We start from the raw sequence: 24,485 nt of genomic DNA, 5'->3' as shown, positions 1-24,485 counted from the left end.
ATAACTCGCTCTTTGGTGTGTAGAATGGGATGCAGTAATACCACTGTTAACTGAAAAACCTCAAGGGAGGGTTAATTGCAGGAAGACCATGTTAAATATTTGTACAGGATTTCTTTTTCCTCATAGCTAGCTATTTTTTTTATCTTTGTATTAACAATTTACAAAGATAATTGATGATTTGTCTTCCCTGCACAAACTTGAGCAGCTTGGTTTCATGCCTGTGGGTTACAGTTTTGGCCTTATCCTTTTTTTCCCAGACATTTGATGATTTTTTTTATAAATTACTTAATTTTTATTGCTAACATTACAACTGAGTGGAATTTTGCAGACAATTTAAGATGGTAATTAGGCAGATTATATTCTGATATTCTTGAAAGCTATGAAGCAGTATGGAAAAAGAACAGCTTTGTATTTGAAGACAAATTTGAAACATGACTGATTTAGCATGCCACAAGGGACTGTATTACTGTGGTATGCTAAATGATTGAATTGTTTTGTTTCCTGAGATCACAATCCAATTGCATATTTTTGTGGCAAGCATGGCTTTGAATGAAGTAGATATAGCTTTGCCAAACCAAAATGAACCAAAATATGATTTAATATATTTATGTTGTATTTCAGAAGCAGTTAAAGTCCTAGCTGTATTACTATAATAAACACATTGATGTTTCCAGCTTGAAATAGAGAGAAAAAAAAATTCAAAAATGTATATAATGATATAGTTTATCCAGGTTGAATAATTGAAATGTAATAGATTTGTATATTTGGTATCATATAATATGTTTAGAGCTGTATCATAATGGGAAAATAGTACTGCAGCTTCTGCAGAACTATTTTACATTGATGCATTATGGTCAACTGTAGTTTATTTTCCAACAAGTGGTTTGACATCATATGAAAAACTTATTCAGGCATCAAGTTAACTAAAGTTAATCAAATTTGGGGTGACTTTTTTTGAATTTGGAGACCCCATGATTGAACTTATTATTAATATTACAATATAATTTAACCATACAATATCAACGATAATATTTTTAAATAATTATCTGGCAACCTTATAATGATAAACACGTAGATGAGTTCTGCTTGTGCATTAAGTAATAATGTATGAACCCTACATTACCTCATGAGAGGCAGACATATATCTCAGTCCTGAAGACTTGTATTCCTCTAAGGAGTGTGCTTGCTCTATCAAGAGCCCATACTGAAAAGCAGTTAGGGCATTTGATTGTGCTTATATTTTATTTAATTTGTAATAGAGTGGCAATATGTAAGATATTGCTAAATATTTGATATTCTAACAAGGAGCCTAATACCTCTTGCATAAAGGCACATTGAAACATCTGATTGTGTTTGTCCCTTTAGAAAAGTTGGCATTAAATGTAAAATCGAAGGGAGGTCTTTTAATAAATTTGATCAACAAGATACATGGAGGAAAATTGGAACTAATGTTCATTGACTTTGGGATGTGCTTTGGATTCTTGAAAAGTTTCATTAATTTTAATGATTCTCCTTTACCGTCTTTCTTGAAAGTTACTCTTGTAGGGATTTTAGAAATGTAAAATGATGTAAGAGAGAAAGTATAGTGGAAAAATGTGATCCAGTTTTGAAGGATTTTGACCATCCTACTTTTGATTCAATTACAGAAAAAAAGATCCATTAATGCATTCTGAATTTTGTGGCTGTGCAATTATGGTAATTGTATTTCTGAAACTGTGAGCTTTTTCAAGAAAAGTATTTAAACTCCCAATTTGGTATATAATCCAGACATATATAAAGGGCTTCTGAGCTATTTCTAGCAAACTGTTCAGCACTTTTTCAGAACTAGTTGGAATTTGAAGAAGGCAAGCACACAGTTTTTTTCAGTAATCAGCCTTAAACTATTGATGGTGAAGTCATGTTTTAGGAGGATATTATAATTTCTGTTTATGAATTACAATTTGTGAGCAATCTAAGCATTTTGAATACATTTTGACGTTTTATAAAACTGAAAGGTATGAAGTCTGTGTTTAAACCGACTTTGTTTGGATCACTGCTTATTATATTTAATGCATCAATTAAACATTCAGTCTTATCTTGCAACCAAGAAAAAAGTTACCTATGGTAGATGTCGTGAACTACATTTTTACCTATGATAGTGCTTTGAGTTATGTGAAATTATTTGTCCTAAGAAGGGTTTAATTGAAGTTTATTAAACATTTCGAAAAAATATCGGCACGGCGTATTAGTATCGAACAGCAAATAAGTGAAGTTGTATTATTCGGTTTGTCATTCTGAGTTGTGCCATTTTATCCTGAATTAGTACGGCCTGAAGTTAGTCAGAGGTTTTCTTTCAGATTTTGCCAAAAATAGCAATGAATAGTTTGAAGCATTGCTCCACGGTAAATATTGTGAGCGGACTTTTCCCCTTAATATCCGCAGTGTTGAATCGTTTTGACTACTTATTTTTGTAATTGGAAATCCAAAGAATATTAACTAGAGTTGGTGAAAATTTAAATAATTGCGAAGAAAAGATCCTCATTGGTTTATGGTAATTTGTTCCCAGGAAGCCCGTGATGCAGGGCAGCTTGGAAGTCGAACACTCTTTATAATGTATAGGCTTCAGTCGTGCACATTAAATATTATCTGGAATAAAGAGTTAAACTTATGTAATTAAAATGAGGAATTATTGTTTTACTTCTACGTGCATGAAATAACTGTTACTCACTTTATTTTGCCTTAGTACTTTTGCGAAGTGCAACTGATACTCCTATAGATTTTATAAGGACACCCATTAGCTTCGCTGGTTGTAATAAATGAAGATTTAAAATAGATTGAAGAAAACATGCTGTAATCGTTCTTCTTAAAAATATTCTTCTGCAGTGACCAGATGTTCTTTACTCAGTGGAAATGTATAACTTGTACATCTGAATGCGTTTATAAATCCGATGAAAAATGCCACAATGAAGACAAAATAAAATCTAATGCGGGGAACGCTTTTACATTTACTTCAAATACTATTAGCTAGAAAAATGCGCAGAACATTTGCAGCTTCCAATAACAATATATCATAAAACTGAAACCTTTTAAAATAGAGATTGTCATATGATAAGAAAAGGTGGAAAAGAAATGTTGAACCAATCGTCGATAAGCGAATTCTTTTTGCACACTGCATTTGATTTTTAACTGCGATCCTGTTTGGGCCCGACTTGCTTAGTTTCTCACCGTCCTTGCTTGTGTGTGTTGGCAGGTTCTGAAGATGATGTGCTAGTTAAAGGCAGGCAGTCCATTCGGACTCCAGCAGTGAGCAGCCAGAACTCCGAGAGCGAGATGGTGCTGGAGGGAGACGATGATACGATCACTTCACTGGAAGAGAAGGAGATTGATAACATGGCGGGTAAAATAATTTGTCTTTCTTTACACCAACCTAACGTTACAACTATAGCTCCTTGTATAATTTCACACGCTCAGTGCGGGGACTTTTGCTGGGACAGTGATGAATTGACTTGATCCTAATGAAGCCAATAAAAATATCATTTTCCTTCGAAATTGAATCAGAAGCTCCAACATTACATTAGCATTTGACATTCCACTTTTTTCCCGTGTGCTTGATTTGTCTCCTTGCACTTCATTTCTAGTCACCTTGAAAAGTTTGGAATGAAACGACATGACCTGAAGATTTTTTTTCCAAGTGCCCAAAACGACATTTACTAATTTACGTCTTACTGTCTATAATTTTATAACCAGTCCATGTTTGGGCACGAGTTCCAGCTTCTTAAAATCATTCTAGCAAAATAAAAGCATAAAAAGGACATAAATTTCAGAGTCACACATAATATATTTACCTAACTTGGTTCGTATGGATGATCAATCATTGTAAAGTACAATTAATTTTGGTCAAATCTGATGTTGGAAATATGGCGAAAAAACATCAAACCACAAAATGTAAATATTAAAATATCGATTTGTTTTAGTCGCTACAGAAACTGCATTTGCAAGTTGTCCTCCGTAAGATTCAGGTGGGACACTCCTAATGCCCGCATGGTGTGTGCCTTCGCTGTTCAATATCAAAACAAGTCCTTTCATTCTGGGATTTCCCTTTGTGTCTGATCTCTGTTCTGTTTTTACATTCCTCGTTTTCATCAATTATATGCGGAGTTATGTCTTAACTATCTGGCGCCAATCAAACAAGGAAAATAATTTAGATCGTATGAGACTTTAAATAAATGCAGTCGCTTCAGGATTTGCTTGGGACAAATGGGAGGCTGATGGAAGGTTTCTCAGGAATACATAAGGACAATATGTTTTTCAGTATGTGTGGAGATATCACATTCTTTAGGGTACCCTCATACCAGGCGACCATAACGTTTCTCTGACTGAATTTCAGCGGAGGTGGGCGACGATTGTTGCTACCTCTGGTCTCACGGCTGTGGGAAGAAAACTCGTACATGGCTGCACTTGGATCGGAAAGGATAACTATTTGCGCTGGAGAGAGAATGGGATATCTGTCGCAGGGAGGCACAAGGGAGGAGGCTTGTTCTGTCCACAAGGATGGTTTTGGAAAGAGGTTACTGTCACTATTTGGAGGCGGGCAATGGGGGGGGGGGGATGTTGGGTAGAATACCTTCTGTGACTATTTTCGGGAAAACGAGTGGGTTGTTGGGAGCTGCTTGGCCTGAACCAAAGGGAGTAAGTCATCGTGTAGTATAGACGAAAATGTTTCTAAAGCGACAATAGGTTAATAATATTGTAGCATTTTGATATATGGTGAAAATCATGCTTGAAATCAAATTTATGGTATTCACGTTTAAAGGAAAAATAAACATCAAAATGCATTACTTCTATATAATGTATCTTAGAAAGGATTTGCAAAAACATATATTTGGGGTCCTTTAATATTACAGCACGAAGAGATACGACCACGTTAATTTAACATCTATTGCATATCGTCTCATTTTGGAGATGTTAATTTAAATTATTTCATCTGCAGATGTTGCAATAAATAACAGTATTTAGTATTAAACCTTTTCAATTCCTCCTTCGTCTAATGTAACAAGTGTGAAATTGTTTTGCGATGTAGCAACCTTCCTAGTACCGCGCAGATATCCGCAGCAGTGTAGAGAGATCAGGGTTTAATTATAAAATCTTGACATTGGGAATAGGATTAAGCAGTAATCCTTTCTAATAAAGTCTGTAGTGTAAATTAACTGAAAGTTATCTGGGGTCTCCTATAGGAGCCCATGGGCTGTGCCTATTGCCAGATCATTGCAGATGGCTGCTGTGTTCTCATTGTAATTGAATGTCTCACCATGATTGAAAAATGTTATTTCTCTCCTGTATTACATGTTAATGCATTAAGGTCTCTGAGAGACGGCAGAATACACGAGATGGTGATTCCATCCACTTTTGAAAGAGCTTGGGGAAATCAAGGCGGTTTTGTATCTCTCTACTGACCATCTGCAAACCAAGTATATTGTAGACTGGGAATAGAGGGCAAATCCTGCTCTAATCTCACATGAGAATCGCCCGCTATTGTCGAGGTGGCATACATTAAGATTGATGAGAGATTAAAGACTACTCGGGTCTAAGCAATCAATGAAAATGACAATTAATTTGAAAATTTTTTGGCAATTACTCACAGAATGATTACCTCCACCACTTCGACGGGTGAACCTGATCTGATGTCGCATATGTCGCGCATATATATATTTATATACAAAAGATATAATATTTATATCTTTTTCAACATAAAGCAGTCAGTGTGCTGCTAAAGTTTAGCGCTTCTGAAATCTGCACGGGTCGAAATATGAGAAATGGCTCAGGGGTTCATTTTCATTTAGGGTATTCATATTAAAGTATTACGGAAGGTTGTATTGTCCTCATTAAATTTCACGAAATCAATCACCATGGTCAGTGATAGTTTATATGTTTCCTAAATCAAAGCTCAAAAAATAAACATTAGACAAAATAGTGGGTTCCGACTGCATGTAAACGTGTAAGTTGCTTCCTACATAAAAAGAAAACCCTGACCTAATTGGGTTAAACGTACCGCGTGCCATTATTATAGCTACCTTTTCCCGTCACCTTTTCTTTAACATAACTTTCATAGTTATGTCATTTGGAGCATATCAGACAAAACATATCGGTTTTGCATGTTTACAGCTAATGCCCCAGTGCTCTTGTTGCGAAATGATAATCCTTCTAGAAATCCCATTGTACTTAGTGATTGTTACAACGAAGTGCAGTCAAGCATAAACCAACCGAGCAGCTGTGAAATGTGGATTCCCAGTATATCAAAACAACGGCAATTCCCATAAAAGCTACACTGCTTGCATGCATACATCCATGCATACATAAATACAGGAGTGAGGGTTACAATGTTATTTTCTTCAGTAGCTGTTGTTCCAGTTCTAATGTATGACTTAAAAATATTAAATATCAAATAATTTTAGAAGCAGTTACGCAAGTATTAAGCACTAGTAACCCTTTGAAAACCCCTTTAATTGATTATCCAGCGGGGCATTAAATCAAAATGAGTAAACCAAGAGAGTATAATTGCAGCGAATTCCTTTAGAAAAAAAACTGAAACAAGTCCAGCAGCGCGACACCGACCATGTTTAATGGCTAACACATCACTCGTGCAATGTATACATAGGTGTATCGTAATTTGTTTCATTTTCAGATTTGTTTGTGGATGTTTTTCTTACTGTCTAACTATATTTGCCAGAAAATCATATTTTAAATTAAGTTTTTACTTGGTCTGCATGAAACCAGCAGATGTTAGTAAGCTATCTTGTTCACTTTATTTCTAGGACCTGTGAATTTGACCACTGCTGTCCAGCTCATAGCTCCGGCTGTAGTTGCTAAGGGAACGTTGTCAATCACCTCTTCTGAGCTGTACTTTGAAGTGGACGACGAAGATCCCAATTATAAAAAACTGGACCCCAAGGTAAGGATGCATTGACATGTATGGGAGGTGTGTTTAAGGGACAGGTCTTAAATATACGAAATTTTAACGTGAGAGCAGCTGTTTATGCATAACGTTGTCTCGGATACATCAGAGGGCTGGCTATCTTACATTCATTCAAAAATAGCAAAATAGTATGAAATTAACCACTTGAGAACTTCTTTTAGGAATAATTGCAAAGATGTTTTCTCCTTGCACATTTTGAAAATGCAAGGTGTATTCAATATCGTTTCTGATTCCTAGTATGGAAGTCAGTTCGGTCTGTGAAACGTACAACTTTTAAAGTTTAGATCGTCACTTTTGCCAGTTTTTGAAACTTTTGACTTCAAAGATTTCAACGGCCTGCAACAATGCAGTATGTTAAGTTGTTAGATTTTGTTTTGGAAAAAAACGCCTTTTTACCCATCATAAATTTTGTTTGTGAAGTTACTGACTTGAGAAACAAACATTCAATGGGAATGAAAAAGGTATTATTTATATCCAATGGCAACCAAATCCAGAAACTGTAAAACTTTGCTCACATTAATATTTAGCTATGGTTACAATTTCGATCATTAGAATGCCTAAGATTGCTCTAGAATTTTATGCGCATAACAAAAGCACTCAAACGTAGTGCGTTTCACAAAAACAAATATTTTAATTCTCAGCAAGTATTACCGTCATCTACCTCATTTTTAAGGCTATTCCTGTCAATTGACAAAATTATACGGGATGGGGGTGGGGGGGGGGGGAAGAGACTGACAATAACAAGAATGAAAGCTATGTTTCTAAAATGTCACCAATAATTTTGAAACGTAATCTCATTGTATCGATCTTCTGATCATCAGTGTTTCCTTGTGAAAGGCATGAGCACTAATAATCGTTTATGAAAATGCGAAATACTGCGTGGTATCTAACATTCTCCAAGTGGGGATCTTCTTCACTATAGCTGGCGTCTGCGCGCCATTCATTTCAGTCATTTCGGGTGGCTGTGCCGTTTTGTGTCTTCATTTGGCTTTCTAGAAACAAAACAGCATCTTGGATTTTGCGATTTGAAAAACACTGGCACTGTTTGTGGTGTTTATTCTCATGATTCTTTAAAGTCTTTAAAGTGTTTCTTTTACGGGGGAACGGGAATTAAACTCGCGAGTTTCACTTAGATTTGAAAATAATACCTTGTATCGTTTTGTTTAGGAGGAAAAAATCCTTTATGTCACAATGTTCAAATTTATTATGCAGGGTCACAGGTTGTTTGGTATTGTTCTACTCTGGGGGGTATCAAGTATAAGGTCGAAAAGGCGGTTTGTTAACTCACGAAGTAATGATGAAAATAATATATTAAAATAATGAAAATAATACTTTATAATTTCTTTTAAGTATTTAGACTGTGCGCCGCACGGTCTGGAGCCATGACGTTTGAGGTATGAATGGATGTATCTGGCCTGGGTATTGCGGTATTCCACCCCCACCACACACACACACACATACACGCGGATTAGTAAATTTAACAGGACACATTGGGCTAAAGTGTAAACTATTGAGGTGGAGCACTAATTGTCAAATCTTTCCGTATTACTCTTTCGAATAAGTCGCCATTACTAAAAAAATACTTTAAGGCGTCACCTGTGTTTTAAGGACCTAATGCCACAAAGAACATTATTGATGCTTAACGTTTGTCTTTGCGTTTGAGGGGGAATGTGTACATGCGGAACTTGGAAAAGTAAAACTGAAAAATTCTTAATAGCCAGTAAGAAATCTGGCGTCTCCGTTCATCCTGAAGTAATTGGCTACGTTCATATAGGACATATATTTTGTGACACATTCGTTTATCTTGCCTCTGAAGTTTAATGTTAATATCGTTGAAAGAGAAGTTAACAACTCAACTTCAGAGATAGGTTGTAATTGACATTTTTTTCTGTCTTCTGGGCCGGTACCTAAATTGGATTTCAGATGTAATTTACATAACAACGCAAACTAAGCTTCAATCATGCATATAGCCAATATTTAAAATTAAGTGCACAGCGCCCTTCCTGCTCCGTTGGAATACATAATAAAATACTAATTCTGCTTTACAGTCATCAAGATAGCTTAATTTCATAGTAGTTAGGATAAACTCATGGAACACCAATATAAGAACTGAATTGTGATATTTAACTCTGATGTCCTGAAGCTCATTCCTAAAGCACGGTTCCCCTCACTTCCCAATCGTGACGTTTTGGGCATTTTAAGAAAAGACTGTTGTTTGTCCGTAACACCAGAAACCAAAACAGACTGACAAGCTTTTACCAGATCCAAGTCTGATAAGATTTACAGATAACCTCGGGCTTCACATTACACCAGTTTGGTGCTTTAATTACCGACAGTAGCTGGATAACTGGGATAAGACAAGTTCTGAAGCCTGTTGAATGGCCGAATTGCTCTAAATAATGGTTTGGGTTTTTTTTTGAAAGGCAAAAACTGTTGATGGCTTTGTAGCAAAGCTTCCAATAAATTAGACAAAATAAGCACATTTCTGACATGGATAGTTTACCCATTTGTTGATTCTTTGATATAAGGGAACGTTTTGCTGTAATTCAGTAGAAAATTAAGACTGGCAATTAATCTATCGCCCATCCCAGTTTTTCATGCCATAAACGTTTTTATTTTGAAATCTTACATTATTCTAATGTAGGAATGTCAGTATTGTGAAACCCAAATTTAAGGCGGTATCGCTATGATAAGATTTCAATTTGAATCTTCATTTTATAAATCTCGATCATTAGGACTTTGTAGTACTAAACGACACAGCCGTCGTTTCTCTTTATAAAAGAAACCCCTTCACCGCTTAGATAATTATTTAAAAGTATGCAATGTATTTGCATCATTAATTACTATATTCAGGCTGAAGCATTTGGGCTGTTACATGGTTGTTTGTAATTTCGATATATTAATATACTGTGCCAACGTTTCCATAATTCAGATATTCCTTGAGACAAACGTAGTCCGATGTTAATTTTTTTTAAAATAAATACACCTGTGGACTGTGTAGTGGAAGTGTAACAGTGGAATTATTTCACCGCGCTTGTATTTCCTTGTAATATCAAATTACTCATCGCGCCGTAATAGTAGTGAATTAGTTTTCATTTGCCATTACTTTAGTACAAATACTTAATGTGTACAGTTTTCCATGTAACCGCCTACAAGGTAAGGTTTTATTTTGTAAGACTAAAGACCTAACTACAAGGATTCGGCCTTGTTGACTGCTGTTGTTCACTGGCGCCATTGTTCGAGATGCTTTTATTTCTCTCTATATTGCAGTTTCTGTGGCATTTCAAAACCAACGCGAAATAACCGTTTTAATGGCTCCATGAATGTCTTTTACCTCTCTGTTGAGTGGTGTCTTGATCCTGAATTTTGTTCATACTATGCAGTTGCAGCCTGACCCTTTTCAGCCCCAACTTTGTTTAAAACTACATGACTATCTTCGGACCTCCAAAAAAAGCTAGTGTTTTTAAATCTTAGCAGTCGCGAACTAGTGCTTCTTGAATGTAAATCCGCAGTGATGGCTGACTATTTTTCGGTTCCTTAATGCCGCTGTTCTGCAATGTTTAGTAATAGCGTAAAGCTTCTGAAACAATTCCTAAGCAAGTAGATGCCACGTATAAAAATGGGAATAAAAGGCTTATTCTTTACAGTTTTAATTATTGTGTTAAATATAAAAGACATTTATTGTAATTAATATAGAGGAAATTGAATCATTAACATCCCCTATATTGTAGAAAAAAACGGTAAGATTGAGAGAGGCCATTTTATGTATTTTTCCTACATATGTTGTGAGGGGAAATGTAATTGAAACAACCATTTCAGAAGCACAATAAAATATGATATAACCAAACAAATCTATTCGGATGTGAATTAACTGACAAAAAGTGCAGGTAAGGTAAATAATTTTATTACCATTATTACATGTTTCTTTTAGGGGCACGGGGTTGGCACGCAAAATACATTTCACAACTGAAATTTTCTTGGCCTTTAAAAGACGGTGCAGACTTAAATAAAGGTTCCTCACAGGCTGACAACATCTAAACAAAACAGTCACATTTAGTTTAAAATGTACCTTGAATCTGTTTCACGTCAAGTCCGTTTGCTTCTTTTAAAGTATTTTGTTTTAATCATCTAGTAAGTTCATTTTTGTGCCTTGCAATAATTGTTGAAATTTTGCTGGGAATGCAAGTTCTACTATAGCTTATCGAGGCTTTTTGCGTTGGTAAGAATTTCTCTCGCCAATCGCCATGTCTGTTTAGCCGCGCTTTCCAGAGCGGAATGAGGCTTTCCTTGGAAAAGATCAAGGTTTGGAAGAAAGTAATGAGGACATCTCCGGCACTGGAGACAAGAGATGAGTTGGAGCAGAATGCCGTTGAGGCGGTCACCGAGGCATGACTCATCCCAGTCGGTTTCTCTGGGGTGTTTCTCGCATTCGTAGAGCAGTAGTGTCTTCATATGGTAGTTATTGAGGGGCTGCCCTGGCAACTCGAGGTGTCGATCTCGCAAAGTCTTTAACACGGATAAGCACTTTTTCCTGCAGCCACCCATCAGTAGCCTGTTCTCAGCTTCGCCGAACTGTAAAACCCAAGCGTCGCTCTCGGCCGAGCTCTGCTTCCCCGTCAGGGAGTAGCACTCTTTGGACAGAAGGTTGAAGCCTTCAGCCTTAACTTCGGCCACCCGATTCGGACCGGGCCAGGGTATGTGTGGCATGGGCCACTGAGCCGCACTCCTGGGCCAGATGCCCGTGCATTTGAAAGCTGGCGTGATCTGCACCACGTAACGCTCCCTGATTCTTAGTTTTACCTCGCTCGTATCCGCCACCATCTTCACCACATCTCGATAACTGCATTTGTCCACTGCCTGTGCTACCAGGGTTTGAAATCTGGAACGGATCTTCCGGGCTGACAGATAGCCCGAAGCTGTAATAAACTCGACCCAAAGGACATGCTCCTCTTTCGCCATCGCTCAGTTTTAGCACAGCGCAGCCAGGCAGTGAGCCATCGTCCACGAAGTTGAAGACCCCCATTTGGTTCAGGTAAAGGACCACCTCAAATTCTGTTGGAGCGATCACTTCCAACCCTTCGAAGCGCGTTTCGATCTCGCTAAGGGAGCTGATGAAGCGGGGTTCCTGGACTTCCACTTCTTTAAGGACATCGGAGACCACTTTGCACACCTCTCGAATGGTCTTAGCGATCGCGGCTTTCCTAGCCTGGCACCGCTCGTTGTAGTACTTGTTCAGCTGATAGACCAGCTTGGCTTGAGCCGCGATCATGTTGGGACTCAGGTCCGGGCTATATACCGGAGTCTCGCAGTAGGTTGATGGATCCAACGCTTACCGGTGTTCCGTGGGCACCCACTTTTTAACTGGCACAAATTTGAAACAAGTGCATTGAATTTAATGGGTTAGAGGGAGAGAGAAAAGTGAGGAAGACAAAATACAAATGTCAACCAAGTCCTCCGAAATCAGTAACTGGTTTCTTCAAAATATCTTGTTTAAATCAGAGGCGATTGTTGCTGTAGTGAAGCGATAAAAGTGGAGGAATTTGTCTGTTAGCATTCATTTCTCTCTCGCTCGCTCTCTCGGCCCCTGAGTTTGACTGTTTTTATTCCTATGGCCACTTTTCCCCACGCTCAGGAAGTGTGTAAGAGTTTAGTTTATGAATGGTCCCCGCCGGGCTGAGCATGCGCTGTGAACACCGAGAGGCCGAACCTGACGTGCACGTGCTGCTACTTTCGCCCAATCTGCGGCGAGCTGTCAACACAGCGACCAATGGGTGTTGCGGGCTCGGAGATTGGATACAGCGGGTTAAAAAAAGGCAACTCGCTGTGTCTGCCACATCTTGCACTCTGGGGCAGGGGCAGGCAGGGCAGCAACGGGCTTTATTTACTCGTTTTTATCGGTCGTATACCAATGCTTATTTTGCCCATAGGCATTTGGAAAATTTCTAATGATCTATAATTACAGAAATTGAGAGTATCGATAGCAAAGCTAAACGTTGAATTCTTTTTTAAAAGTACATAAATATCGTGAGCGCGACCGCAAATGAAAACGAGACGAAACACATTTTAAATTCGGAATTGTGTACTTTGGAAATGCCCTTTCTTATATGTACAGACTCCAACATTAAACTGATGTAACGCAGCTACATTGGACGGGTTTGCAGATTTCATCTGTTACCATGAATATCAGTGTGGTCCGGAAAAAATGGAATTAACATTTTTTGGAAGTACATGCTTGTACAAGTGATATTAAACTTGAGATTTTCTTTTATTTCGAGCCTGATAATGAACTGGTGGTATGTATAACTGGTGCATCAAAATAAAGTTTAAGCTAGAACTTATATTTGTGGTTGAACAGTGTACATTGGCGAATTTTATATTGGCAGTGAACTGAGTGAGAAGCGGTGGCTGTTATAATCAAGGTCAAACTTTACTAATGTAGCAGAGCTCTTTCCCGTTCCCTTCCAGAACGGGCTGGTGCCTTCAGTCCGTAATCACGATACGACGCTTTCTGCGGGTATATCCTTAACCCGGAACAGGTCGACGGGCTTCACTTTCCAGCCACCTTGTCTTCGCTCCCTCAATTTATCTGAAATCGTTTTCACCGACTTGTTTTATTAGCATTCTGATAAAATTATTTTTTTACATTTTCAAGCCACGTTGTTTCTGCAGGATGCGGGGCTGAATGTTTCCAGCTGACGACAGTCGGCGGTGCATGGAGCCCACGCTGCAAATGAGCAGACTTTATGACGGATGCGTTTCGATTTTAAAGGTGGTCTGCAATTATACCTCAAAGGCGAAATTACAGCCTTTAAAATGTACACGCAATGTTGGGTACTAAAGAAAATTTGCTACGAATTATTTACAACAGTTTGCTTTAGTCCCTGTAATTTATTTCCGCAGTGATGTTTGGGCGTTACTCATGGTACTGCAACTAACATCCAAACGATTTAGTCCACCGTTTTCATTGAGGCGTCAATTAATTGAAGGGCCCTTCAACCAAAGTATCCATCCTTAATCGCACTTTTCATTACGGATTTCCACGGTACATAATGGCTCCACTCAATGCACTTCATTTAAAAGCCCCAAATTCACGGTATTATGTTGATGCGTAAAGCTAAATAGAAAAGAATATTAAATACTTTAAGCATCGACAATGTGAACCTCTTTTTATTTAAAGGTGTGCTGGCCTTTGAACTGTTACCATATTGCTATGAAACCGTCATCGGCACAAATCCTATGAAAGCAGTCTTAGCATGAATAATTAAAGGCGACCCTATCAGAAGCTGTAATTGAAGAGCTTTGCCACTCTTTAGTGTGATGTTGGTTTTTGAGTCCATCAGCACTTCCTTGAGGGTGCATTAAATAGAAATTGTCAGGCCGCTAGAACAGGATTCCGTGTAGAGAATGAGTGAGAAAGACAGAAGCAGAAAAAGCTCTCCATCTTGAGAGGTACTTGAAAGCCCTCAATGAATTGAACTGCATTCACTCTTTACCTCCTCTCATCATACTTCAACTAATAAGCCTGGGGAGGAGTAGGTCTGCTCCCTGACAGTAAATACATTATGGTAGGCTGGACTTTCTCTCTGGTTGTTCGACATTGTGTTTGTTTAGCTTACCCTGTGTTTATGGTGTGTATTATAGCAGGGGCGAGCAGTACCTTTAAATGCTCAGAAATCCAGAGAAGCGTGAGATGAAGCTAACATGTAAACAAAGCAACTGTTCCTTCTTCCTCGACTCCCATCGCCTTCTACACAGACACATACATGTCGTATACACACATAATGCACACACTCAATTTCTCAATTTATTTAGGCTGAACGGGTACTGCTACCGTATTTTAATCTAGCAGTGGTAAGTATTGATACCTTTGTACTGGCATGATCCTACTCAATAATTTAAAGTGACTAATAACACTAGATTGTTTTTGACCATCAGTGAAGGAAATTTGAACACTGGCATTTATCTTAATTTGTTTTATTAGCAATTATTTTAAGTAAAGGATGACATGACTACAACCTAGCTTGGATTCCGTTTGGAAATATAATTGTTGTCTTTATTGCAGTGACCCTGACTTCTAACAATTGAAAAGTATGTTGTATAAATAGTTTTGAGGTGCTACTTAAAGGGATGTACTCATTTGGACTATATTGTCATCTTAAAACTGCTTTTGTTTTGCAGACATTTCATTATTCAATAGTAAGGATATAGGGGAAAAAAACAAAAATAATTATTAAAATCTAGGCATTCCTAACTATTTTTTGGTTGGCAGTTTTTGATAACTAAAACTTGCAATTATTATCCAGTTTACCTGTTTAAATATACATTTGTCTATTTTTATGAATCTTTGAATAATCAAAGCAAATGTGAGTATAAAATATTATTAAATCAGAGTCATGCATTATGTGACTATTTTGTTAATTGTTTATCAAACTTTTTTTAAAATTTGGATTAGGCTAACCTTCAAAATTTAACTGTTTAGAATCTGTAGTCTCTTATTATAATCTTCTTGCAACTATTTTGTTGCATTTCTGGGCAACTTTTTCCTGTTTTTATAGATTTTGGAATTTACCATCTATTGTTTTATCGAACTGGTTTCTCTGTATGAATACTTCCACAATCTTCTAACAAGTATCTTTTGAGAGTACTCTGGAAAACAAATTGTTCTAATATTTTATAGGTACAGCAGCATACCTATTGCTTTGGTAAATATGGGAGCATTATGTGATGGTCATTCATTATTTTGACTTTAGTGTTGCCATATGGGTGGTATATTTGCACAATTACATGATTCATTCACCAATTTATATTAGCAGTAGCTACATTAAAACAATTGAGTGAATGGAAAAATGTGAAACAATTATTTTCACTTGAAGCATCAAATAATCATGTTTCCACAAATATTGTACTTGAAACACATTTTTGAGCAGTTAGAAGTTGTGGTGCTTTATCATTTATCTGTTCTTGCATATGAGTTTAGTTTTGTGTTTTAGAATTATTATTAAATATTTAAAATACTACATTATTAAATACCTGTGTATTTAGGTTGTGAGTCAATTTTAATAAACACAAAGCATGTTTAAGGTTGTTAGAGATACATCAAAGGCAATAAAATCAAAGATTGATTTAAAAAATGCAAGTATAAATGTCATCCTATTTGTTGATTTTTTTTCAGTTTTTTTTATTTTTATGTTTTTGGTATCTTCTAAGAATTCAGATGCAGGTTCTCTTCCAAATGTTCAGACCAATGGAACATCTGACAAAATTTCATTTCGTGTAACATTTTTTGGGTCGGAAGCATCTACTGAAATGCACAATTTAAGCATAGTTTTTCTCCAATATGGTAGACAAAGATTGCTACAAGCATGAAAGACTTTTTGTACAGTGCCAGCAACCACATAGATAGAAATTTATTGTTTCACATGATAACAATGTGCTGAGATGACTAGTACACTTTGTTTAAGATCTTGGCATGCATGACAGTTGGAACATTTTGATCTCACAATCAAAGTTAAGAATGGGAAAATTTAATCATTTGCACATCACATATTAAATATTCAGATTTTGTCAAAGCCAGAAATTCTGAAAATTATAAAACATTCCTACTCATTTCAAGTCAAACTTATTTAACATTCCAGAACTACAAAAGAAACTGTATACCAAAAATTATATTATTAGTTGCAGAAATTGTGTTCAATTCTAAATTTAATCAATATTAAAAAAATGCATTTCTCAAGCAATTTTCTTGATCTTAGGAAGTCCCAATTGTTTAACAATTAATGTACTTAAAATTTAGTCACTGTTACAAACAAAATAAACACAGCTGCCAATTTTTACCCAACCATTTCCCTCAAACAACAATATGATAATGGCGAGATAATCGATACTTTGAATGAAGGATAAATCATGTCCAGAGCATAAGAGAGAACTGCTCTTATTCAAAAGAATACCATAAGATCTATTTCAGAAGCAGAAGTGGCCTCAGTTTTATGACCCACCTGAAATACAGCACCACTGAGTAGTCCAATGTTCCCTCCACATTGTACTTGAATTCAGGTTATATTTTTGCTCTAAGTTCTCTGAAGTGGGACCTGAACCCATTTTTTTCTGACTTAGAACCATGTGTACAACTAGTGGAGCCATGGCTGACGCCATGGTACTTTTTGAACTACTTATTCTGTTATGACAGGAATAGTGTAAAAATACAAAAGAAAACTTGTTACCAATTCACTCTGTTGGTAGGCTGAAATATATAACTATAATATATGATTCATAAATTTAAGTTTGTAGCTATGCATGGCTTAGCTATTAATTTCCATTTGTTAACATCACAAATCAAGTCTGTGTAAACTGGTTTCTCACTATATGAAGACTATGTGACAGGAAGCTATGGGAAAGCCACTTGTTTTCCAGGCAGGGGATCTCTCCAAAATTTAACATTGTATCACTGAGCTTTACATTGCATATTTCATTTATTTAATATCCTCAACATTTAAAATGCCAAAATCTAGATAAAATGCTAATTTTAAATATACAATGTATCTTTAGTGATCTCTTAGCAGAATTTTCCAGTGACATTATTGTAAAAGCTTTACTCTTAATGACATTGTATTTGGCAAAAAAATCCTTTTTGTTTATCTTGATTTTAAATACTTGGGGATTTTTAGATTTAATACACAGTTTTAATATGCATGCTTTTAAGGTATGGTGCATCATTTAGACATGATCTACAGACAACTAATATCACTACTTGTATTTTCATTTTTACTTGTAAATGTTGCTAGAATCTGAACTGCTAATCTTCACAGACTATGTGCTCTGCCATTTATAGAAAAATAGTATGGAGAGAGACTATTGTCTCAACCTGTCACATTCATAAATCTGTTTACTAGTGATGAAAACCAAATTGCTGAAGGGAAGATATAGATTTGAAAAACTATTATTTAGTAATGCATATAGTATTCCTTCCTCGACTGGGGGGTGGTTAAAATGGTATGAGTTGATACCTCTGTCTGACAATTGTAATCCTGTTTACTTTTACAAGAGAAAACATCTTTTCCTGCATGTATGCTTTAAATACTTTTTTAATCATTTACTTCATTGTATTTGAATCCTCAGTCACATTGTAACAAAATATTGAACTTTTTTTTGCATTTTATCTTTTGGGTTAGCAGTGGAATCTTGTACTGTATAATAATTTGGAATAAACAAAGCCATTTTATGTAGATTTGCTTATAATAGGAATGTCATTAGCTGTGATGAGTGAGGAATAATCTGTTTTTGGATTAAAGCATTACTTACCCCTTTGTCAACAGCTTGTTTCATGTTGTCTTTGGTCACCAGCACAAACTAATCTTTCTCAGTTATCAATTCAACCCCTCACCCTGGCAGCTGAATGAAACTGAGCCAGACTCTTCACAGTCTTGATGTCATATAAGACTCTGGAATACACTTTGACCACATTGTACCTTCATCAGAACTCTCTGTAACATCATCCAGCAATGTAGCTATATCTATGTCTGCATCTGGGAATAAAATGGAAAAGAAATAATATGCAACCATTTTTACAAGTGGGTTGAAGTTTAAGAGTAAGAGAGTCTTCCTATAACTGTACAGCACTTTGGTGAGACCATGCCTGGGTACCATGTGTAGTCCTGATCTCTTTTCCTAAGAAAAAATATACTTGGCAGTAAAATATACATTTACCAGATTGATTCCTTGAATTAGAATGTTGTCTTTAAAGGAGAGAGTTAGTACTGAGTTCAAGAGAACAAGAGATAACTTCATTGAAACATAGGGGATTCTGTGAGTGCTTGACAAGGTAGGTGCTGAGAGACTTTTTATTAGTCCAGAGAGTTTAGAACTGGGGACAATTAGAAAACTGTGAGAAGCATTTGTGAACTTTTGAAATCTTCTGTTGTGGAGGGCTGTGGATGCTCAAGTTGTTTAATGTTTTAAGCTGAAATCAATAGTTAATTGGCATTATCAAAGGAAATAGGGATTGGGTGTGAAAGTGGGAGACACAGTTTCTGCCATGATCTTATTGGTTGACAGGGCAGACTTGTATTTTACCTCAGAATCAGGTTTATTACCACTGACATATGTCGTGACATTTGTTGTTTTGTGGCAGCAGTACAGTGTAAGACATAAACATTACTATAAGTTACAAAAATAAATAAATAGTGCAAAAGAGGAATAATGAGGTAGTGTTCTTGAGTTCATGGATTGTTCAGAAATCTGATGGCAGAGGGGAAGAAGTTGTTCCTAAAACGCTGGGTGTGGGTCTTCAGGCTCCTGTACCTCCTTCCCGATGGTCTTAATACAAAGAGGGCATGTCCCGGATGGGTTATCTCCCTGTTCACCCGTTATAAACTTGATGTTGTCCAACTTATTACTACCCATGTGCTAACTCTCATCAAGTTCATTTCATCCATCACTACTCTGCTTGCTGGGCCATATTGGCTTCTAGTTAAATAATACTATTTTAAAATGCCCATTCATGGCATGGTTCTCTCCATTTCTGTATTCTTCCCAGCCCTACAACCCTCCAAGGTATCTGTGCCTCACCAATTCTGGCCTTTTGATCAACTGCAAATTTTCTCTTTCCCAGTTTTGAAGAAGGGTCTTTGGCCTGAGATGTGAAACCTATTTCTCTTCTCACAGATGCTGCTTGACCTGCTGAGTATTTCCAGCACCTTCTGTTTTTACTCCAGCATCTTCAATTTTTAAATTTTCATTATGACTTAGTACATTAGTTAAAGTCTCATTTTAACACTTCATTTTATACGTTATACTCACAACCTTCTGTATGTCTGATGGTTTAGTTTGCTAGTAGTCTAATTAACCACTTCAGTTGTACTTGCATGTTGGATGAAATTTTTATATAGTATGGGCATAAATAAGTAATTTCGTTGAATAGAAATTTAACAGTGGATTATTTTTGTCATGAATAGCTAATTTGCAGCAGTGGAGGTATATCATCACTTTTGATATTACATTAAGTTGGAGGCCTTTATGCGTTTGAATTTTTATAAGGAGATGACACAACACAATTAGACTTGCAAAGATAGCACTTGAGGTTTGTTCACTGTCACAGAACTGATTTCTGCTTTAGGATCAGAATCTTTTTATGTAATCATTTTAAACATGCAAAATTAATAGATTTTATTGCTGCATGCAAAATCTTTGCTTCTGTTCCGGAATACTAATATAAATTTGAATCTCTTATGAAACCATGGACTGAAATATACAAACTATTTACTAATCTACAAAATGTTGTTTTCAAGAAAAATGTCTTTTAATAAGTATGTCTATTAGGAAATGTAACAGCACATTAGCATGTTTTCATTGCTGAGTGTGGCTGGTTTAAATCTTCTCAGATAACATTCAGTCTTGTAATTGGTTCTATACTAACAATTTAAGTTCTTGAGCATTGTTAAAGTATTTTCCTGAGAAAACATATTTAGCAGCATAAGCTGTGAAAAGTAAATTTGTTTATGATGAAGTTTCCAATATATGTTTTTAAGTAGGTTGTTTTGCATTTAGGCAGCCTCTTTAGTATAGGGTTCCAGAGTTTACAAGTGCTCTTGTAACGTTTTTCTAGATCTTTCCCTTTTTACTTTCCTTACTCTCTGTAGATTCAAAAGCTTTCATTTTATACAGACCTCCTTGTCAGTTCAGTGAGGCCCGGGTAGGTGGGTTTTTATGCTAAGTTCTGGAGATTATGGAAAATCTTTGATCTATGGCTGTGACTGCTTCAGAGTGATCTGGCTGCTGGGCTGGACACTGTCCATAGCCTTTCCCCTAACTATCAGATGTTCACATAAAGGGCCATGACATTTTAACAGAAGCATAGCTTATCATTAAGTTGCAACTGCAAAAAAATTTTTAAAGTCTCTAATGATTTGTATTTGCATTTCACTCCACAACTTTCATGAAGTGGTTTTATTGCAGTAAACTATGATAAAACACGTATAGTTTTTTTTAACAAATTATTACAACAATGAAAAGTTACATTCCATTCACTGCTCGAGTTCGTATTATCAATTTAGCTGCTGAATGAAGGGGGAGTACTCTGTAGATACAATTAAAAAAAAATTACTGTTACTTCCCAGACTCTAGGGACTCATAATTTTGCCTTTCCTAACTTGTGGGAGAACTATTCAGTGAAGACAGCTACAGATCCCATCATCTTAATAAATTATTAATCTCCATCTTTTTCTCTTTTGGATACTGATTTCTGGGGACTGGAGCTGAGGGAAACTGCTGGTCCAGCTAAGTGCTACTAATTCTAGACTTCCTAAGCATGGTTCCTGAAGAGCATTCAGAATGGTTAAAAAAAAAGCACTAATCTGCATTATCAGTCTAGCAATAATCCATAAAGATGCAATGTTAAAACTACTGGTTTTCAGGTCAGACCAGTAAGAACCTAATTGTTCCGAATGTACTCCTCTAAATGTAGTCTTATTTAAGGCTTGCAGTGTTAGAACATAGAAAGTCCTCTTTTGAATATAAAAGACTATTATTTCATGGGTTCCTAATTTTTGATTTAAACACCATAGTTTATTTCTAAAATTAATGCCTTTTTACAAAATGTGAGCTCACCTCACCTATACTAATTAAAACTTTTCTTTTTAAAGATTTCTGTGATCTAGCTGCTATTCATTTTTAGATTATCTGTTGGAAATGAAGTTGTCATTTTGCAAAGTTATAATGCTATTTTCATTAGTTTTTGTTCTCCTTTTTAGCTATTTTTTCTGATTAATTTCAACAATGTAACTTCCACAAGTTACTGTGAGATGTCGCAACCTGTAACTTTTCAGATTGTTGAAAGAATTCCAAGTGCTTTTGTGGTTCCTTGCCCTCATTTTATGCTTCCAAGTGCAGTGTGTTATGCAAGGGACTTGAAAATTCATTACCATTTTGTGTGTTTTATCACACTTTGCATGAAAATTTATGACTGGGTGATTCAGGGATGCTTGAGCTATGTGTTCCAGGGCTTGCCCTGACTGATAAGACCCTTGTTGGCGTGAAAGTGTGATGCAGATTATGACAGTTACAACTTTCTGTTTTGTTTAAACTGTCATTGGATTTCCTGGTTTACTGCTGAGGGCAGTGGTGTGTTTAGTTTGCATGTATTCATTCTAAAATGGAGAGTATACACTACACAGACGGTCTTCACCCAAGGCTAATTGATAAGGAGGGTATGGAAGCAAAATTTACTGTTCTGATGAATTGTTCCATATTGTTGGATGTTTTGAAGGCATCGTGTAGTCACAGCCCCTTTCTTGTCAGATTGGGCCCTAGACAGGAGCTGACAATCAAACAGGATAAAGGCAGGAACCAGTGCTCGGAGGATATTGATTTTTCAGTTATCCCTAAGTAGTTTGTACTATGGATAATGGTTGTTGAAGGCAGGTATGTCATTATCAATGAACTCCACAACAGTAGCCATAACCTTCCCTCATATTTCCTTCAACATTGACATAGAGCATCCAATGATGGTCAATAAATTGTTTGACCTTTTTGTGCAAGCATATAAAAGAATACTGAATGCAGTTTATTTGAAAGTCTGATGGGGGTACAGGGTGGGATGGCTTTCATTATTTGATGTTTTGACAAACCTGGTTTTGTTAGAAATGAAAACACAAATGTAATATCTGGAGGGATGGTAATTTTTATACAGAACAGTAACCTTTGCATCCTACAATATTTTAACTGCAAATGACAAAAACTGCTTCATTGATAAAATAGTACTTTTTTTTAGGCAGGGGGAGTTTGTGCAATTCTAGTTCTGCATTTGCTTCTGAATGCTTTCAGTCCTGGTAATGTTTCCCATCCCATGTTGCCAAAGCCCACTTTCAGAGCTAGCACCATTGTCTTTTAACTTCACCCAGTTTTGCAGCCTCAAATGCAGGGTGCATTGGTTTAATTATTAAGTGAATCAGATCCCTCTTCTTACCTGCATAATATTTTCATGAAGCAACATGCAACTTTCCTGAGCTATTTGAAAGGAGATTGTAACCAGAAGCAAGGCTGTGAACTGGAACCTCTGTGCACTTGTGCACCAGTCAGCTTGTGTTTTAGTGACACCAAAAGAGAGGTTAGAATGTTGAGCTTCTGTTAATGAAGCAATGGCCTGATTTTGCACACAGCAGCAAGTCACTTGCACTTAATGCTGACCTATGAAAATACTTGCACTTACTTGGTGTGGATCTCCTGAGGCCAACTCATTGCATAAAACCAGCTCCCTTCTCAATGATGCAGCCTGATGTGGTGTCAGGGCCTTCTGGGAGTAAATTCCAAAACTTGGAGGAGATTCAGAAACATCAGGGGAAAAAAATTTTTGATGGGTAGCTAAGCCATGCCCCTATCAAAGCTGTATAATACTGAAAGTTTTGACGTTTCTGATGTTCAGACACATTAAAAAATATTCTATAGCTATTAACATGTTTGCATTATTAACGTTTTTAAAGAACTGAAAACGAAAATAAAATTGTAATCCTTAAATGCATATAAAAGCAACTAAATATTTAAATAAACAAAACAGTTTAATATAGTCCATCTCTTCTATCCACACTATTCAAATGAACAGAGATGCTGTCCTGTCTCTTCCAAGTCTAAAATGGCACAGATTATTTGGGTGAATTCCCCAGCATTAATATAGGGCAAGTGCTGCAACCTCATATTTTGCTGCTGGTCTTCTTCAGTTCAAAATCAGAGTGCAGTTGGAAACGGCTGCCAGCAAGATCAGTGTCAGTGTATGCATTCACAGAATCCTGAATTCTGTGCCATTTATGTGGGGAAATGCTGGAAATCTCAATTTGAAGTATTGGCATTTTCTCAAAAAATCTGGGCCATTACCGTTTTGTGAGAGGGCAAGAAAATTGGATAAAGCTTTTTAAAGGTGTTCAGGTAAATAAGTTAGTTACTCTTGATGAATATAATCATTTGTATAAGATACTAAATCTTTTTCGAACAGTTGCTTTTGGAAAGAAAGAACAGGATTTAAATTTCAAAAGTAACACCAATTGCCAGATGGTGTGCTTAGTCTGTACTGACAATATTAAAACTTAGACAGATTGAAATGAAACAGAAGAGCAAATGTTTTGAAAAACTTCCTGAAATAACCGATCACTATGGGTTCTTGTTTAAATTTGTTTTTTGATATGACGCAGAACAGAAGTTTAATGTTGGGTCACAACTTTACCGTTAAGAAGCAAAGATGATATGACTTGTGTAAATTCGTGATAAATACTTCTCCTTTCTTGTGCTTCTTAAAGCTCAGTAAAGTAATAACAACGATGTCCAGTGTTGGTATATTCAGATCGGATTTGTCAAATGGATAGTTTCTGTACATAAAAGTAACTGGTTGCACATTAGATGAGATAGTTATCAATAAAGTAACATTAAGAAATTCACAATTGCCGGTTTTTGTGGTTTATGGGCTGACTGCAGTTTTGCTGGAAATACTGTTGTGTAGCTTCATTCTGCTGTTTTTGGACAGTCCAGTGCTCTTGAATGGATTTCCTCACAA

General features: G+C 36.5%; 2 protein-coding genes across 2 annotated transcripts in view; one reads left to right on the top strand and one right to left on the bottom strand.

The window, feature by feature from the left end:
- Positions 1-24,485, top strand: part of lrba (LPS responsive beige-like anchor protein) — a 626,133-nt gene that overhangs the window by 349,631 nt on the left and 252,017 nt on the right. The window contains exons 38-39 of the mRNA XM_052010590.1: positions 3,230-3,376; positions 6,792-6,928. Of these exons, the coding sequence (XP_051866550.1) occupies positions 3,230-3,376; positions 6,792-6,928 (284 nt within the window). The remainder of the gene's footprint in view (positions 1-3,229; positions 3,377-6,791; positions 6,929-24,485) is intronic.
- Positions 10,895-12,690, bottom strand: mab21l2 (mab-21-like 2). The gene is given in 2 exon segments (XM_052010591.1): positions 10,895-11,906; positions 11,908-12,690. Coding segments are annotated over 2 exon segments (1,077 nt in total). The 5' UTR covers positions 12,222-12,690; the 3' UTR covers positions 10,895-11,143.

This window comes from Pristis pectinata, chromosome 2 (genome assembly GCF_009764475.1).
Source record: "Pristis pectinata isolate sPriPec2 chromosome 2, sPriPec2.1.pri, whole genome shotgun sequence".
NCBI classification, from domain to species: domain Eukaryota; kingdom Metazoa; phylum Chordata; class Chondrichthyes; order Rhinopristiformes; family Pristidae; genus Pristis; species Pristis pectinata.
This window is presented reverse-complemented; position numbering and strand designations above follow the sequence as displayed.